Raw genomic sequence first — 20,300 nt, forward strand, 5'->3', positions numbered from 1 at the left:
ATATGTAAGCCATATCTCATTAATAATTTTGCGCAAATTTTTATAAGGAGGTACGATTTATGGCCCTGATGTATCAAAATAGAATACAAAAAATGCAATACTAGTATCGCGTTTGGTAATTTTTTTTACTATTTTATGGACTCAAACTTAAAATTATGGTGTTTATTCTATAGATTGACATCTTAGAAAAAAGATTTGGTAAAATAAATTATATGTTGGCGGATTACTTTTTACGCTATAAGCTCTAAACCAAGTAGACCCTGACGAAAAAATCCGTAAAAATCACATTTTGCTACAGTTTTCTGCCTAGATCTGTCAAGAATGTGAGATATCATTTAAACATTAATTAATTGACGATTGATTAAATTCGAAACAGCTTCTGTCTCTAAATTTAAACCGGTTTTAGTAAAAGAAAAAGAAAAATTCGGGAGGGGGGGTCAAAACAAAGAAGATATAAGCATATTTGAGATTCTGGTTAATCAGAAACTTCGTTTTTCATTTTACTTTAACAGAATCGAGTTTCTCAACATTAATCATTTCTATCTCTCATAGAATACGTATATTACCGGTCTAATTGCTTATTATTGCCATTGTTTACAACAGCGATGTAGAGCAAAATCAATACCGGGTATCAAAAACGCTTTGTAAAAGTCGAACCAATATTGTAAAATCCGTATTATGACGTAGTGCGATACTCGGACTACTTTAAATAAAACTGTACTGGGTTTTTTTTATTGGCAATCAATATCTATATCTATATATTTGGGATGTCAACGAATACTCGACTATCTCTTGGTCACGCCGATCATCGACTAAAACTTTCTCAGTATAAAATGAAAAAAAACCCTCCTACATGACTAAAATACACAAAGTCTGAGTAAAACATAAGCGCTCATCTTCAGATGTTTTACAACTAACCACTATATATAATTTTACAAAAAAGGATTTTTTCTCGATTCGCGGCATTGGCTTCGTCAGCCCTATCTACCTGTTCACCTGCTACATAAAAACCATTAAATGCATGTTTTAGATTAATGACACGATTGGATGTATGCATGCATATGATGGAAAATGCGTTGACATATATCATATATTATAAGGACACTTATGTTGTTGACAATTAAACTGATTAAGAAAAACGTTCCAAATTGTTTAAATGTAATATTGGATTTTCTTCACTTTGCCAGTTTGCTGTTCAGCCACGACCAGGTTGTCTTCTGTGTCCACACATAAACCGGATGGATACTGTAAATAACAGTTGTCAATGTAGCGGAGGAACTGTCCGTCCTGATCCAGGATGTGGATACAATGGTTGTTATAGTCTGCTGTCAGGATGCGACCCTGGCTGTCTGTAGTGATCCCGCCTGGAAGATAAAGTTTTTTGGTAGAAGAGGGATGACCGGTGTACGTAAACCGGAGTTTGCCTGCCTGATTGACCACTACTACTGCATTGGCATGAATGTCAGCTACACCGATATCTAGGTTCTTGTTCTCAATAATTTTTTTAGCGTAATTCCCTCTATCTGATGAATAAAGAGGTTTCCCATTGTTATTATATTGAATTGTTTGTTTCTCTGTGAATCCAGAGTAACGCACGACTTTTGCTTGGTTCTCATTATCTTTGTCCATGACAACCAGGAGGTCACAAGAGGAGGTACTGCAGACACAGAGAGGTCTCCACCCCCGTAGTCTGATCACTGTCTGTATCTCTGCATTCTTCACTATATTAACAGTTCTATCATTGAGATCAGTATAAACTAGTTCACCACTCTGTGCCACTGCTATCATGCCTGGCATGTTCCATGACTTGGTTTGGATTGACTTCACTAGTTTACTGTGGAGGTTGTAGAGTCTCATCATGTTGTCCCTACCACTCGTCCATACTTCATCATCACTCAGACAGGACACACCGTATAAGTTATTATATTGTCCATACTCTGTGTTTATGTCTGTGATGATCCGTGGTACATCAATGAGCAATCTGTCCTGGGGATAGATTCTTCCGGTGCTGAGTCCTCTCAGAGGACTCAGCACCGGAAGAATCTATTGTGTAGCCATGTTCTTCAGTTATGATAGATACGGCTGACAGAGAACCAATCTGCTGATAAATTTGCTCTTTGTTAATCTTCTTAGGGGTGAATCTTGGTAAGGAAACTGAGAGTTTAGGAGGCAATCGTCTGAATTCAGCATTCCTTGATTTGTAGGCAGAAACAAGGCTGACATCATTGGAGTTCAGTAACTTGTTCAGATCAGCAATACTCTGTTCGATTTCAGAAATAATGCGTTTGACCTCATTTTCCTGCTTATCAAGGACAATGAAGTTTTTGGATTCCATTTTTTCTACATCAGATTTCATTTTCTTGATAGCACTGTCTATTTCTCTGTGTAATTCTTCTCCATGATTATTAATATCTACTGTTAATTTCTTGGAATTTTGACTGAGATCAGCTTTCTGAACCGGTATGATGGATGCAATCTTTTGGCATTTCGGATAAATTGAATTTTCTAATTCGTGTAAATCTCTATGTAAAGCTTCTTTCTTTGCATCAAGTAATTTCCGAATGTTCATTTGTTCATGTCCTAGATGTTCACGAGAGGAGACGCACTCCAAACAAATAGGAATGTCACAGTGTTCACAATAAAGTTCACATAATTGTGTTGAATGTTTTGAACATTTCGGATTAAGTCCTCGCTTTTTAAATGGCACAACTTTGTGATCTTTGGATTCATCAGAGAGGTGTTCCCCCACACAGGCTTTACACAGATGTACGTGACAAATGTCACAGTACATAGGGGGGCACGGGGTCTCACAGAGATGACACCGTAACACATCTTGGGCCCAACTGCGGGGCAACATGGTCGGAAGTCTTGAAGTATTTTAGGAGAATTCTGAAAGAAAATGTCATAAATGATTGTTTCATAACAAATGAAGATTTTTTACTCTTGTAAATATTTTTGCAAGTGCACATGAACTTTTACGTGTTTACTTATTTGATTGACCAACTTAATTTAAATATTTTGCACATTGACCCCATTTTCATGTCTACTGAAAAAATCCCATTAGTTGATTTTGCGATAAGTGTTATAAAAATATTTTAGCCTATTGTATAATGGACACTCGTGCAATTTCTAATAAATTAACTACAGACCTTCGCGAATCAACATGGTAGCTCCTATATGTTTTCTTCCTGGTCTAGTAACCTGGCAAGATCACGTGGTTTATTTATAATCATGTAGGTTTTGGGGGCACCTCGGTGGGGGTAGAAATAGTCAATCAAATTTTGCCTTTTATTTAAATATTATCATGTTTTAAACCACTTTAGTATGAAAAACGATACTGAATACAAATATTTTACTTTCATATTATTAAAATATTGTATCACAAACACAGCATTTATTTTCTTTCTTTTCTTTACACTGACACTTGTTTACTTATTCGCCCGCCTCAGAGAGTCACATTACGATAAGTTTTCACATACTTTGTGCGTTTGTTTGACTAAACATAGTACATGTATAGTATAATATAATTTATTTTTATATTTACATCCTTCTTTTAATAAATTGAAGAATTGATCATAAAAAAAAGAAAGTCAGGGATTAATTGTTGTCGTCAAAGGAGAGTTTATTCCAAGAATCCGTTTCAACTAAATGTTCTATACTAGTATTTAGAGGATTTAGTGAATCGAACTGTTCTTTTTCTGTTATTAATTCAAGAAAGTATTGCTTATGCAAACATTGCTTTTATTTCAGGTATTTTAGATTAATGATAAATTTTTATTACCAAATACAATTGAATTCAGCAGGACCTAATTAAATGTAAATTAATATGGGATGTATCTATAGTTTTGCACCTTTTAAAAGACTATTTATCTTAGAAAAACTAGGCTCTGAAAATGTTAACGTTGAAATTGGTGGCGCTGTGAGCGTTAACTACTGCTACAAGGGTCTAGATCATTTGTGCATTGAACTTTGATTATCTGTGTGTTTGTTATGAAAAGGTATATTTCAGGCACGTAGGATCGTTTTTAAAAGGGGGGGGGGAGGGGCAGACTCATCCAAAATATCTTGACACGAAAAAACAAAAAGAAAAAAGAAATAGGTTACTTTCCAAAATCAAAAACATCCTAATCCGGTGGGGGGGATATATACCTTTAACTTCAATTTCATTTCACTGGTTATTTCCTTATTTTTAATTTTTTACATGGTTCCATAAAAGTAGGGGGGACTGCATGTTAATCAATTTTTTGTATGTAGATTTAAGCAAAAATCTTTGCTGCGCAAAATGTGGAGGGGGGGGGGGGGTGGCCCCTCCCCTGATGCTACGTGCTTGTATTTTTCAAATGCAACCAAAACTGGAGCTCAATTATCTTTCGGTGACAATTTTTTATTTTAGAAGAAGGAAAAATGTGTCATTGAAATAAATGTTCTGATATGTTTATTTCATATAAAGCGTGTAATAATGTGACTACATGTGCTTTAGCTCGAGAGTGTGGTATCATCATCTTGGATATATTCAACTGTGTATACTGCTTCTTCATTTTGAGGAAATACAGCTTCAATAGCTTTTGTATCCGAGGCATTGATAAAGGATATTACAGACAATGCTACTGGACTTCGAAAAAATTCCACCAAAACATTCTTTCTGTTCTGCCATAATGATTTGCCAGTCAATAATAATGATTTTGTTACTAAAGTGCTTGACTGTTGAAAAATATTGCATTATATTTGTGCTACTAGGTATATGATATTTAATGAACTTTTATTTGAGTTGAGACAAAATTATCTTTCTTCATTAATATATCATTTTGTATAGCTTACTTGCTTATTTGTGACCACGCTTTGAATATGCTATATGATACCCCCGCAGACCCTAAAGGCGATATGTATTAGATTGGCCCCACATCCAATCATACCTTTAGGGATGTGAAGAATGAGATACATATGGATATTCTATGTAATTAGCCTGATAATACCTTTCTATAGTATGGTGTACACAGTATATTCCTTTGTTAAGATTTCTGAATCGAGTGCTTGAATGTTTTGACTCACTGAACTCGGAAAAGTAATGCTATATAGTACTTTCTTGAGCCACAGGCTCATAAAATAGAATTTCTCTAATCCTTCAGGTACCGAAAGGTTTGCTGAGATAAGGGACCAACTATACAATATTTTTTTATTTAAATGAGACATCGATTTTGGGTCATCTGTTTATTGTACATGACTGTAAAATAATAACAGAAGAAAACACTTATCTTCTATAATGTTTCAAATTACATGTATTTAATTGATGAGTGATCCTGATATGAACGATAGGTAAAAGCTGCAAACTCTCAAAAATCCATGAAATGCAAAATTTACTGACACATTCCCTTTAAAACTATAATAAAGTAGGCTCTATCATGTAATCAGAATTGAGACATTTATTTTGTATATTGTGTTAATTTTTTATTGACTTTGAAACAATCAAAAGACTACAAATCAACTTCAAAATTAGTAGAAAAATGCACCTATTGGCGGTGTCTACCTCCTCTTAATAATTAAAGTGCAGGAAATGACCATTCCGCTGTACACAAAATACACTATCCAAAAAAAACCCCCAAAAACAAAACAACAACACAAAAACAAAAAACGAACCCACTTTACAATGTCAATGCCATAATCCCCCACCCTCCCCACTTCCACACACATTATCACTGGCGTACTTTTAAAATAATGTTATCAAAATAATAACAGAACAAACCTACAATGTCAAAATTTGACATATCAGAGTTTCATATGTGCTTGCTACTAGTTTCATAAATGAAGATTCTGAATTCTCTGTCTAGTAGCTGTTTGTATTTTATGACATGGATGTTGTATGAGTGAATGTTGGTATGAGTACAGGGCAGCATGGAGGTTCCCTGTGATCTGTTGACAGATCCCCAAGATCTCCCAGGAGATGTCTCTGAGTGAAACCGGTATCAATTCTCCCTGATCGTGATGCACTAAGGCATGTAGATCATCTAAAGCACCCTGTGCTCTCATTGTGTCCACATTTCTCGAGCACAAGAAATCTAGCATGTATAACAGAACGAAAGGTGGAATAAACAAAAAATTACGACCTTGCAGTCTACTAGTCTGCTGTTCTGGTATTAAGTCATTAATATAAAATACTGCATTGTCAAGTGTGATATTCTGTGCAACAGCTTCTTTCATTTTCGTAGACAAGGATTGTCCTCTTACAGCTTCATTATACATCTCTTGGTCTACATGACTCCCATACATCAAATATGGTTGTGCTAACTTGGCCTTTGTAATATCTATAACAGATAAAGCTTCCATGTACCTAAATGTGTTGTGATAATACATTGCAATGTATAACATGTCAGACACAAACCCAAACTTTGTTGCTAATTTCAGCAACCGACAGGCTATTTTATCTACAATATAAAACTGCTTATTGAAACCTGTGTCAATGTACATGTTGTGTAATATAGCAGTATACCGAAAAATGGTGGCTGTTAGTTTCTGTAATACGACAATCTGATACTCTGTCAGTGGTACATTTATCAACTGCTCTACCGTATGTAGGTACTGTTTACATCTCTGTATGTCTGGTTTGCCTATTGTATCATTTCGAACCATCTCACCAAAGTAATCTTTATCAAATTCAACTTGAGAGATCAGAGAGTGTTCATCAGTACAAATTGAGAGTCTAGGATTACAAAGAACAGCAATGATGTTGGACATGATAGAGGGACTATATAGTAATATTGCAATGCCTTTCTCATAAAATGTATATAAACGCATGAATAATGTTGTTTGTGCTTCACCATAGATGCTGCTAAGAAACATGTTGTTTTCTGGAATGAAAAAATTGGGACACACACCCTCGTACACCCATTTAAGAAGAAGTTTAAAGCAGACCCAGAAACCGGCCACAAGATTATCTGGATGCCAATGAAGTGTGGCATTTTGTTGGATTGCCCAGAAAACAGCAGTTTTCATGAAATAGGAACACAGTATTTTCTCTTCATCTCTTAATCCAGTGTTAATTATCTCTTTTAAGAACAATTTCAGTAATCCATACGTTAAGAATTGTGTGTGATTCATTGAGTACACCAGTTTGTATTCTGCTCGAGAGAAAGAATTTCTCCATTCGTTGTCAGTATGATTTCCTATTTTGTGTCCAATTGCTACAACGTGACATCCATTGCTAATGATGTCGTTTACAACATTAAATGGGGGCCATGAATGGCATCTGTCTATCCACGAGTAGGCAGAAGGAGGCCAGAAATCACTAGCAAAGCAATGGGCATGATCGTATTCAAATCAATTATCACGTCTTCCACTGCTACATGGCCCATGGATGGTAGAACCAGTTATAATAAAAGAGCACATGGCCTCTCTGTACTTTGAACTTGATACATAGAAACATCCATTCATCCTTACACACGCTGACATCACTAAATCGTTAGCTTTTTCTAATGGTAACCAGAGTAAAGTGAATCCTGGCGGACTCTCAGAATTGTCACAGAGAATCAACGCGTATTCTTGTGTGTTGTAAAACCGACACTGAGAGAAGTCCCAGACCACTCGGTGGTTGATGGGCCAGTGCATGTGGTCTACGTCTGATCCACTTAATCTAAATCCTTCTCTTTCACTTCCACTTAGCATCACAGTGGAATGTTTATCAAACACTACGTTGTTATCTAATATTTCTGTTATGTCCTCTATTTCTCTCCTGAATGCCACTTGTTGTGGGGTTCCTATCTTGAGACACATTCCCGCATATACTGCCTCAGAGATATTCTGAATTCGAAGAAACATACCACTGAAAAAAGTTACATATATTAGTTTGATTCTGTCTATTTCATCGTCGCAAAATAAAATTCTTATGAACTGTTAAAAAATAATGAATTTAAACGTAAATTCTTATGAACAAACTTACTTTTGAGCTGCTCTGTTTCCGTCCATTGCTGGGGGATTTTTGTGTGTTATTTTTAGTCCTGGAAAAACCCTGGGTAAGTGCGTGTATTTAATTTTAGAGTTACAAAGAATCTGTATTCATTCGTACTACACAGAGATCCGGCTTTTAAGGAGCGGATACTTAAGTTCTATTATCGTACAATGTACAATTGAATTAAACTATTTTGAAAATAAAAGCCTTATCTATATGCTGTGTAACAAAGAATTTTGAACCCGGTTTAAAATTACTTTTAAACGAAAAAAAACCCCACCACAGTTCATTATTCATCATTTCAAAGGTAATCTACCATACAATATAATTGGTGTATTCGCTTTAAGACGGCTCGATGGACTGGTCGTGGTCATTTTTAGACTGAAACAATCTCCTTTAGATGGAGAGCTCTGTACAAAGATATGGAAAATGTTTAAAATTAAAATTTGAGATATTTTGTAATATGTCTTTACTAAACAATGGTTTATGGCTAAAGAGACCATGTCTTAAATTTTAGAGTAGATCTAATGGTTTTACTGACAGAGGTCAGTAAAACACATTCCCGGTCTAAAACCCCGTGACTTAGACTAATAATGTTGAAAATAAAACATTTACAACTTTTCGGAGCAATGAGGTCAGAAATTGTAAAAAACTTGGGTTGGATTTTTTTTAATACAAATTTTATCTCAATACAAAATTTACTTTGCTAAAGATATTTTCCAAAGTTTTCTATAAAGAAGATTGTTGAAACATAGTGAACATGGTGTTTCTTTTAATCCTAAATGATCCTCACTGTACTTCATTTACCTAAACGGTACCCCAATGATTCCATTTGAATCCATTTGATTACATCTATGAACTGTGTATAGACCCATATCGAGCTACTAATAAAGGTTTTCCTTAAAAAAAAATCATGTCTCACAACCCCCCTGTGTTCTTATTATATCGATTATCCTATAGATGATTTAGAAAAAAAATCCTGATTGTTTTTCCATTATATGAATGTATTATCGGGTAATAAACATTCAGTCAATAGTTTTCTTTAGAATATATATTTTAAATTAAAGTATCGCAGTTCTATTAAGTTATAATCAGTTAGTGGCACAACGGACATTTGCTTTGAAATTTGGGATCAGAAATATTTCAGATTTTAAAAATCGTTGAATATGTCTATGTAAAAAAGTACTTAATATCAAATAAAATTTACTGTAACTTATTAAAAACTAAAGACCGAATAAATTCAAACCGATTTGATTTATCGTTTTGTATACGTGTATCACACAACTGGAGCACAACCAGATATATGGCTTATGAAATAAGTTGCACACGTCTTGAAGTATTTTAAAGTTTGAACGACCAATCAATTCGCCATCGGTCCAAAGGAATGTTAACAATCGCAAAGGAAAACATTTTGACATTTTATTTTCACTGTTAGGAAAATTTTCATAAATATATTGTAATATATTCGCCATATATTTAAGAAATGAACTCAATGTCTACCCAAGTTATACTCGTATAACCTGGGTTGGGGCAATTACGCTTTTTAAATTATTGTAAAGTAAAATAAAATTATCCAGAACCTGCTAATAGAGACTATCAAGGAATATACCAGTAATGTACTCTAATGCAACTTCTCTCTGCAAATGTTGATGAATCTATATGCATTTTACGAGACAGTATAGATATAGTTTTTTTAAAAAAAAAATATAATACAGTTATGTTTTCTTTTTAGCTTTTAGCGGTCTTCGATTCGTGTGACGTTGTTTGTCACACAAACAACAGATCTAGATGTTGAATAATACAAATCCGAAGTGCTGTTGAAATATATAAATGACCTTTCTAAGCAGAATGATTAACGTTGATGTAATTTTTTTTTAAAAATGGATATTAAGATTTAAGGTTTTTATTTTACATAGAAGCTGGGTGCTAAAAAAAAACTACAAATCCAATATACGTTATCCTTTCAAAAATAAATTGCAAAGCCATCAAGGTTTTATATTATTATTGAAGGCAATTTTCATGTGTTTCTAAGCTAGCTCACAACACATTTGAATAGTTTCATAAATCATAAGAAAATTACTAGGATATGAAAGCTAGCATTATGCTTGAGACGTATTGAAGTCATATAATCGACGAAATGTGTAATTTGATTACAAATTTATTATTTTCAAAAAAAAGTTAATGTACTTATATATGTATGACTCATCAACAATAAAAACCAGAGGTTTAAATGTTATTTCAGTAATATAAAACGGATCTTTATTACATTGGTATTACACTCTGCTTATGTAATGCATAGATTAAAAATGAAGAACAGCGACACAACATTGGGACTACAATATTTAAAATGCTTAATGCTTTTGGATAACTGATAATATAATGCGATCTGTAATATGGTATTTGATACAGATTGGTGGTCTATGATACGGTGCAAGATACAGGTAGGTGCTCAGTGACATGGTACCCTATACAGATAGCTGTATTATGATATGAAACCTGATAATTATAGGTGACTTTTAAAGTTACACTTGAGTGATTGTCTACAATTTTGTACCTGATACAGGTAAGAGCTCAACGATTCAGTAACTGATACAGTTTTATTAGATAATATCTAACAGTTGTACATGGGTAGGTGTTTTGTACCATGTCGAGGTTGGAGGAAGGCACTTGATTGTAACTGATAGAGATGGATGGTCTTTACATGCAACACGTAACCTGATACAGATTAAATGCTTTATGATATGGCTATGCTCCTTTTTATAGTACTTAATTCCGGAAGTTACGCTATACTTGCTACAGATGAATGCTGCTTCTTTTTTTAAAGAACATGCTAAATATCAAACATGTTGCACGAGAACTTGACCTCCCACAATATAAGATAATTTTATTCATTGCTTACTCATGAGACCAAAGGTAAAAGGTCAAAATACTTACATTAAACAATATCATTATTTATGGTTAACTTGGCAGTATATGTTTGACATTCATCTTTGGTGATGACTTTAAAGAACAACTTGATATGGCCATGATAATCAATGAGAAAACAGTCAGAGCAGTTAGAACTGTTTCTACAACAGATTGTACTCACTTCTTTTTTGCTGTTAATTTTGTCTTGGACAATGTTTTAAATATGACGCAATCCGAAGGAAAGATTATTTTGATATAATTTTTCTCTTTCATAAATGTAACGTCATTCAATCGGCAACTAAGGCAACTAAAAGAAATCCAAGAGCTCAGAGCGAGATGCAGCAAAACCGGCATCTTCGCTAGCCAAGGGTTTACCATTTACTCCGCTCCAATACAACATACAGATATACGTAGAGGAGCGGAGTAGATCATGAACCCTTGGCGAGCGAAGATGCCAAACCGGAAGTGATTTGTGATATTTAGCAATAATTAGGCAAGACCTCGGTTCGCAACGAGGTCAAAGTCAATGCATCACTGTTAACAAATTGAAAGTTAAGCTAAAATTAGTCTTTCCGACGGCAAGTCAAATGAATCTGCTTATTTTAGAAGTAAACACATTATACTGGATGAAGACGTAGAACTTTGGTTCAGCGTGTAGTATCTAGATAGAAAACACAACTTAAAGAAAGAAACAGTGGGATTGAATTTACAAAATAAACCAAATTGGATGATAAAAAATAATCATTGAAGAGGTATCTCAAAACTAATATCAGATTTCGAGGACAATTAAGTATTATATATTAAAAAATGCATCGAAAATTTCAATTACAGGTTTATGATAATTTGTTATAAATCTTATATTCTTGTACTTGACATTTTTTTAGTAAATTGTAAAAACGGTTCATTTAAGTAATAGAAATATCTACCAAGTAAACGAAAGACATTGTATTTGCAATGAGTACATGTAGTACATACGTTCAAAATAGATAATGTTCTTACTCAATGCACAGTTTTATCATTCATTATTAATTCAAATAATACGTTCAATCCATCAACTTATGAACATATCACTAATAACATGTATACATGTAGATCATAAACACCAGATACATAGAGTACACCACATGCATTATCAGTAATCGTATTCGTTACACTCAATTTGATGATGTATAAGTTTGCTGATATATATCGATAATCAGTCACATTGTTAATTTGTTGAAAAGTACATACCAGGACTACAGATTGTTCATGTGTAATACTGAATTTTCTTTACCTTACCTGTTTCACTTTCAGCTACAAAGAGATTATCATTAGTGTCAACAGATAAACCAAATGGACTCTGTAGATCACATTTGTCAATGTAGCGGAGTAAATGTCCATTGTGGTCTAGGATGTGGATACGATGGTTAAGGTCTGCTACCAGGATCCGACTCTGGCTATCTGTAACAATGCCTACAGGTTCAAATGGTTCCTCTGATGTAGAGCGAGGATCAGTGTAAGTAAAACGAAGGTTTCCAGCCTGATTAACCACCACTACCGCGCGGGCTCCATTGTCAGCTACGCAGATATCCAGGTTTTTGTTCTCAGTGATGTATTTAGTGTGACGATTCATTGATGAATAGAGAGGTTGATTTTTGTAATTGGACAGAATCGTATGCTTCTCTGAGAAACCAGAGTAACGCACAACTTTTGTTTGTGTATTGTCATCGCTGATCATGACAACCAAGAGGTCATCAGAGATGGTACTACTGATGTAGCTCGGTTTCCACCCCCGTAGTCTGATCACTGTCTGTATCTGTGTATCCTTCACTAGGTTCACAGTTCTGTCCTTGTAATCCGTATAAACTAGTTCACCTTTCTGTGTCACTGCTATGTCAAATGGCATGTTTTCTGATTTGGTTTCGATTGATTCTATTAGTATTCCATTCAGGTTGTAGAGCCTCATCACGCTATCATGGCCACACGTCCATAATTTGTCATCATTAAGACAGGACACAGTAAGTAAATTATTATCTTCCCCATAATCTGTGTTTACATCTTTGATGATCCGTGGTTCATCAATAAGCGGCCTGCCTGGGGGAGATGACTCAGCACCAGAAGAACCCACTGAATAGCCATGATCTTCTGTTCTGATAGATATTGCTGACAAAGAACCTAAAAGCTTGTTAATCTGATCTTCATCAATTCTCTGAGGGGTAAATCTTGGAAAGGAAATAGTAAAATTAGGAGGAATTCGTCTGAATTCAGCATTTCTTGATCTGTAGGCAGAGACATAGCTGACATCGTTGGATTTCAGTAACTTCTTCAGTTCAGAAATGTTTCTTGTAATTTCCGAAATGCTACGTTCGTATTCCTTTTCCTTTCTATTTAGAGCAATCAAATGTTTAGATTCCCTCTCTTCAACATCCGATTTTAGTTTATCCATGGCATCGTCTATTTCTTTGTGCAAGGCTTCTCCCTGTTCGCTGATAGCTGTTATCAATTTTTGGGAGTTTTTCTTCAGATCACTTTTCTGAATTGGGATTTTAGATGCAATACCTTTGTATTTGGGATAAATAGAATTTTCTAATTCTTGTAAATCCCTCTGTATTGTCTTTTTCTTGCTTTCAAGTACATTCAAAATGCCAACCTGTTTATGATATAAATGTTCATGAGAGGAACCACACTCAAAACAAATTGGAATGTCACATTGTTCACAGTATGTGTCACATAATCGTGTAGGGTGTTTTGAACACTTAGGATAAAGTACCCCTCGCTTTTTGATTGGCACTACTTTGTGTTCTGTAGATTCATCAGAGAGATGTTCCCCCACACATGCTTTACACAGATGTATGAGACAAAATTCACAGTACAAAGAGGGAACAGGTGTAATAGTCTCACACAGATGACAACGTACCAAATCCTGGAGGCTGTACTCAGGATCCATGTTCAGACAATTTATTGAGTTTGTAGGAAAACTATCAATAAAATAAGAAATCAATATATTAATTTATTTTGTGAACAATTTACTGGTAGTTAGCTCGCGTCAAAGAAAGCAAATTTATATGAATCTGACAAATATCATCACCTATTGGAAATCTGTTGCATTTTATGGCCTTTATCATGCTTCTTAAGATTGAAGGATTTGCGATAGATGAATGTTGAGTCAAAACCAGATATTTGTAAATTATTAAAAAGAAAACTACAAACCTTCAAAACTGTACATGGCGTATCCACAATTTCTCTTCCTGGTCTAGTTAGCTGAAAAGATCGTCAAAATATTTAAATTTAGGGTAATGAGGTACTTGGGGCTTTTTTATATTTAATTTTTTGTTTATACCCATTTTCCTTTTAAATACGTCTAGGGAACTGATTTGTTTAAGCCAAATGGTCATCTTCATTTTGAGACAGTGCCAACCGGTATTGAGAGTTTGTCAGCATAAAAGAATTTAAGAGTTCTTGAGTCGCATGTCCCTCTCATTTGATTTGAAGGAACGAGTGCACTTATGCTATAGAGCATGGACCTTTTTCAGTGCCGTTTTCATGTAGAAAATATCAACAAATTGTTTTTTTCCGAAATAATTAAGCTCTAATGGATACTTCTGATTTTGGGACCACTAACTTTACATACCTAAAATTAACATTCAAAATTACACATTAAAATCAAATGCAAGTTCTGATCATATTACACAAACATTCCTGACAATACAAAGTCGATGGAAAACGTTAAAAGAAGTGTCAGTCTTTTACAGTGAGCACGTTGGACAACCGTCTATGTGGACAGAACCCATGCGACTATTAAAAATAATTTATCCAGTACGTGGATTCAACATGCCCGGGTCATGCAGGTTATAGCGCTTGCTTGCTGTAGGGAAAACACCTTGAAATTTTCATACATTTTTCATTTTTTAAATACCAGCCTAATGTTGTAAAAAGTTATTCTTAATGTATAATGCGTTTTTCATCTTTTCTTCAAGTTTCTACACGGTTAGGCTGGCAGTTAACAAAGGGTTTGAAATAAATCCCCGTCCCTTTAAATATAAACTAAATTCAAAGCTTAAACTTGTTGATTTAAATATCAATAGATGACGTGTGATAAAAATAATTTGCTTCATTTAAATCTTCGTTTTTTCACTTTATACCGTTCATGCACTCGTTCTTTGTCAAAATTGAAACAAAAAAACATTTGTTTTTTACCTTGTTTACATTTCTTAAGGTAGAATTATCAGGATGTTGAATATTTTAGACGTAGAGCTCTGTATGCTGATATAGAGAATAAATTCAAAATTAAAACCTGATATTCCAATTTTTTTCAGCAAATATAATAGAATATGAATAAAAATATATTTAAAGATTTAAAAATAGATGTGATTGGTAATATGTTTAGCGTACAGTTTCTTTGCCAGGTAGATATTGCAGTGCAAATTCTTGACTTTACTTTTCAAATTTAACATCTGTTTTGTAATATATGATTTATTCTAATTAACGTATTTATTCAGTTAGGGATTGACACTTTTCGAACTCGATTTGTGTACTTTCAAAAAGAAAGGGTGTTAATGTCTCAAGAACTTCTAACCTATTAAAACAACATCGTGTAATGTCCAGAACATTACAGACTTACTGAGTTTATTTCATTATTTTATACCTCAGTTTACTTAATGTATTATCCTGTCAGGATTTACTCATTGATTAGATTCTAATATATAGTCATGTAAAATTGTCAGTCTTTAGTCTGGAATACGGCGGCCAACCTTGGAAGCAACTGCCGGTGTAATGAAGAATAATGACCCCCGAAGAATAATGACCGGGGGTCATTTTTCGACGTAGAATAATGACTCCCCGTGCTGACGAATATTTGGATTTTTCTGAAGAAAAAAGATCCAGGGGTCATTTTTCCTCAAGTTAAACATAAAGAAAAATGACCCCCCCCCCCCTAGAAAAATGACCCCTATAAACATGAATAGAAATTGGTTACCCCGTATCCAAGATATATGATTTTGAAATCACTTGAATTTTCATTCTGTTCAACTGATTTTGACGTTATAAACACTGAACCTTTAAACAAATCGCTGTATATAGTTTTTCATATCCGTAGCAAGCACACTCAAAACACTCTTACATTGCTACAAATTGATCGTTAACAGTTATGTCACTTCTTTCGTCGACATACGGCGGGAAATGCCGCAAATAGAGAAAAACAAATTCATACACATTGATGATATTGTGTGATAATGAACGAACAATAATCATGAAAGAATAATTGTTGAAATAATATATGCAATTTTCATTGGTGAATAAATTGTTAATCGATGAATGATACATATGTATATGTATATATTTTTAAGGAAAAAAACTAAGGAGGCAGGTAACGTAGGAATATGAATACTTCTTATTCACTTTTCGGGGGAAAAGTGATTTTTAAAATATCATTATACGTTAGTTTTGTTTTCTTCTACGTGATACATGCTATTCTAAGCATTTGTTGTATTTGTGATCATGAATAGACTTTATTCTTTTAGAGCAAATGTGTGAAGAGTACCTGACCATATTAAGGTAAGGTTTGCGGCTTGCATTTTTTAGAGGTTGTACCAAAGTTACATACCATTTTGTGCACTATACTAAAGTCTTTTTTCTCATGAATTTCAAATGAATTTTGCCCGTCCCGTTTTATAACTACAAAAGGTCAAAGTTCATGATTTCCAATTTTCATTTTGATGAAATGTAAACAATTTCGTGAAAATATGTACATTTTATATGTGACTATTATGGTGGTTATTTATGCTTAAAATGTTCGAAAATGATATCACTATAATATCATGATTTACTTTTATTAATTTCTGATGAACTATCTAAAAATAGAATAAAATGCAACAAAAGTCTTAATTTTGGACTACTATTATGTAAACGAAAACATCTTATTTGAAACCTTTCCAAGTCCACCGATTTCAGGAAAAACGTATCTGTGTAATCTGTGTAATCTGATGTTTCTAAAACACTATTCAAAACAATATGATGCGGATTTCCTTTTTCGTGGAAATTGATAAAATGCTTGTGTCCTCTCATTTTTTCATTGAAACTAAAAAAACCCGCAAAATAAAAAAACCTGAAATCAATTATGACGTCATATAAATTTTGACGTCATAACTGAAATAAAGGGTAGTTGGTGTTACGTCACAATGAAAATGTGTAAGTAATCTCCCTGTACCCGCAAACCTTACCTTAAATCTTAATAGATATAAACACTGATCGATTATAATATTAAGAAGAAATTGTTTCTAAAATCGTTGATAAGGTGTTTGGGCTCATATTAGGGGTTTACATCCCCCTTGATTTTGATCACACGATCTTGACTGTATCCAAAGTTGTGAATGCTCATACAAACTATCGATACATTAATCATCTTGATATTAATTAAACTATGCCGATGATAAAGTAAAATATATTTTCTGTTCAGTACTTTGACGATTTTCCTTGGTGGCCGTTAACTTCTACTGGCGTAATGGCTGCTGTTAGTGCCCACAAACTTCAGCTTGGTTATTATGCCTAACAGTGGAGTAAACTTCTCATAATTTTGGTTTCATAATTAATTCTAAGTGTTGGAATTGCATACCCAGCAGTTTGTTGTAGGGATAAATCTTCAATGCAATTCATAAACAATATCGAGTCTACTCTTTCATCGCCAATAAACAGAATTTTGTTTTACAGTTTCTTGTATCTCGAAATAATTTTAATCTGTTGTCACTCGTAATAATGGGATACATGTAAATGTAATCGTTAAGATGACAATCATACCCCCGATGGAATACGTCAGAATCTTGTTATAACGGAAGGATTTTTATTTTCTAATATATACACTTATAAGTTTATTTGAACATGAATTATAATTTCTGTTACTTTCTGTAAACTGCAGAAAAATTACAATATTGTAAAGACAAAAAATAAAAAATAAAATTTCATAAAAAATAAAAAATAAACTGAAAAACTTTAATCCATATGGGGGTCATTATTCTACAGGGGTCACTTTTCTTCATGTAGAGCGTGCTTATTTTTATGAAAATAACACTTATTCTTCAGGCTTTTCTACGTAGAATATTGACTGGGGGTAATTTATTGCGTAGAATAATGACCGGGGGGGGGGGGGGGTCATTTTTCCACGTCGAAATATGACCCCTGGTCATTATTCTTCGGGATCATAATTCTATGTTACACTGGCCATATCCGGCTTGTCTGTAAAATGTCTTTGAATCATTTATACGTTGCCATCGTAGTGACTCGTCTAATAAATTTTGAATCCTGCATCAGTTGACTTTTATATCTATAGAATTAAACTTTGGTGGACGTTCGGGATCAGAATACGGCACATCTACCTTTGTTTTTACCTAACGGCAAAAAGCGCGGCTCAACCTTATACCTTATTCCTTCTACACCAACAACCTTAACCCATTTGAAATCTCGTAGGAACCAAATATAAGGTTTTCAACATGACTGCACAAGGTCGAGAAAAACCATTAAATATACATGCGAGTATACATTTCAAAGTCTCGTTTTTAACCTGTAACTTATATTCATGTCTACTTTGCTTTTGTGGTATTTTCCTGTGATTTAATACATATCCTTACTCCTTGTTGTTTTGTCCCTTTGAATATCTCAATGGGTCATCCAATGACGGTAATCAAAGATTAATTTGACTAATTCTAAGGTCGAATTTTTTTCCAAAACATTTTGATTTTTATCCATTTGCTAACAAAGAATATGGAACTTGATATAGCTGTTATGATGTATGAATGATATGAAATGTGTAAATCATAGGAATGTTCTTTTGATACTTAAATTATGATCTGAACTGAATCAATTTTTAAAATGATGATGATAAAAACGTTCAATTCTGTATGATCTTTTTCGTGACATCTCAATGATATTAAGCGCTTGTGGCTTAGATTATTTTTTACATAAAATCTCGAAAATTTTAACAATTCTGAACAATTTGCCTTTTTCAAATGTAAATTTAGGTATTGTCATTAATGTCAGAACGTTCACTGAGATATGCATTGGGCTGGTACATGTACGTGATCGAATTTTCCGAGAGAACTTGGACTTGATCACGTTACCAACCAAGATCATATCTTAGTGGACGATTGAACTTGCTGTTTATTTCTTGAGCGAGGGAATGGATTAAGCAAATTGAATAATGAATAATAAATTAGGAATTATTATCATATAATTATGAGTTGCAAAATATGAACCATTGTAACAACTGTTTGTGATACAATGTCGCTAAATTATGTAAACATTCGTACGCTTTGCAATTGCAAAGGTGTATTTCATAAAATATTTGCATTTACTTTCACAATATTGTATCATTAAAAAGGTGCAACTGCAACACTTAATGACAAAATGTACCATTAACGGTTGAAGGGATAATTGTTTACTTGTTCCGTTAAGTGTTAAGGCTACTGTGCCATTGTGACGCCTAGTTATACAATCCTATCCAGAAGTGGCGAAAGATCATTAACCAATGGATAAAGCCCCTTTCACAATTGGCACAAGAGCAGAAGCGAAAAAATATTTGTGCGATCAAGTCAGAGGAGGTATATATACCGCTCGTTTCCGACGCTTTTTAGTAGAAAAAGTTAAATGCAAGAGAAGATACCGTCCAAGAAAAAAGGCTAAAGCAACAGTCAAAATCAAGGTCAATTGTGGCCTGAACAAGCCAAACCGTAAGAAGAAGCGAAAACGTCATGGGGCAAAAATAGCCCTGTATCCAGTATATACTAGTGGCAAAGCATGGAAACTGAAACCGATAAATCTTGCAGTGAAAGTAAAACGTTGCAAGATTACATAAGCCACGTTGAAGAACAGTCTTATGGTCGCACAACAGTCGTGTAAACAACTGCAATTTATCTTACGAGCTGTAATAATCGTGCATCGCTCTTGCGAGTACACAAAATGTCCGTACTAATATTACGCGGTGCATTACAATAATTTGGATCGCATTCGGTCGCGTCTGTATAATGTGCATGTCCACTATTTTTGGAGACTTGATGCGACCACAACAAACGAATGCAACAAATTGCAAAGCTCGTGCAACCAGTGCAATGGCTCGCGCGAAGCCAAAAAATTCCGATCGCAAAGTGTTGTAAAGTGCTTTTGCGCCAACTGTGAAAGGGCTTAAATCGTTGCAATTGCAGTATCCATATCATTAAGAAGCGGTTTATTTTAAACATTAAAATGTCCGTTATATGACAAACTTTTGGGTAAATATATTCACATACCATATTTAAGGAAAAGTGAATCATTCTTTGAGCTTTATAAAGTGATTAAATACGATCAGGGGTGGTCATATCCAATAGAACATAAAGATTTGATCACACCCGGTCGTATTTGATTACCTAATGATAATTAAAAAACAATTTCTTATTACTTATGAATAAAATATTTCCCCAAATATTTAACTATATATCATTTTTTTGACAGT

General features: G+C 34.0%; 1 protein-coding gene and 1 pseudogene across 1 annotated transcript; both read right to left on the reverse strand.

Annotated features, from left to right (window-relative positions):
- Positions 1–891: 891 nt before the first annotated feature.
- LOC128184070 (uncharacterized) lies at positions 892–8,147 on the reverse strand (annotated as a pseudogene).
- A 1,674-nt stretch (positions 8,148–9,821) lies between these two features.
- Positions 9,822–14,637, reverse strand: LOC128184048 (E3 ubiquitin-protein ligase TRIM9-like). Its single transcript, XM_052853374.1, has 2 exons — positions 14,036–14,637; positions 9,822–13,803 (listed from the first exon to the last, which is right to left on the reverse strand). The coding sequence occupies exon 2, from the start codon at positions 13,770–13,772 to the stop codon at positions 12,093–12,095; it is 1,680 nt and encodes a 559-aa protein (XP_052709334.1). The 5' UTR covers positions 13,773–13,803; positions 14,036–14,637; the 3' UTR covers positions 9,822–12,092.
- Between the last annotated feature and the right edge of the window lie 5,663 nt (positions 14,638–20,300).

The sequence above is a fragment of the Crassostrea angulata genome, chromosome 5 (genome assembly GCF_025612915.1).
Source record: "Crassostrea angulata isolate pt1a10 chromosome 5, ASM2561291v2, whole genome shotgun sequence".
In the NCBI taxonomy this organism is placed as follows: Eukaryota; Metazoa; Mollusca; class Bivalvia; order Ostreida; family Ostreidae; genus Magallana; species Magallana angulata.

Bases quoted from the DNA above. Each gene is read 5' to 3' on its own strand.
- LOC128184048 (XM_052853374.1), bottom strand. From the start codon at position 13,772: ATGGATCCTGAGTACAGCCTCCAGGATTTGGTACGTTGTCATCTGTGT.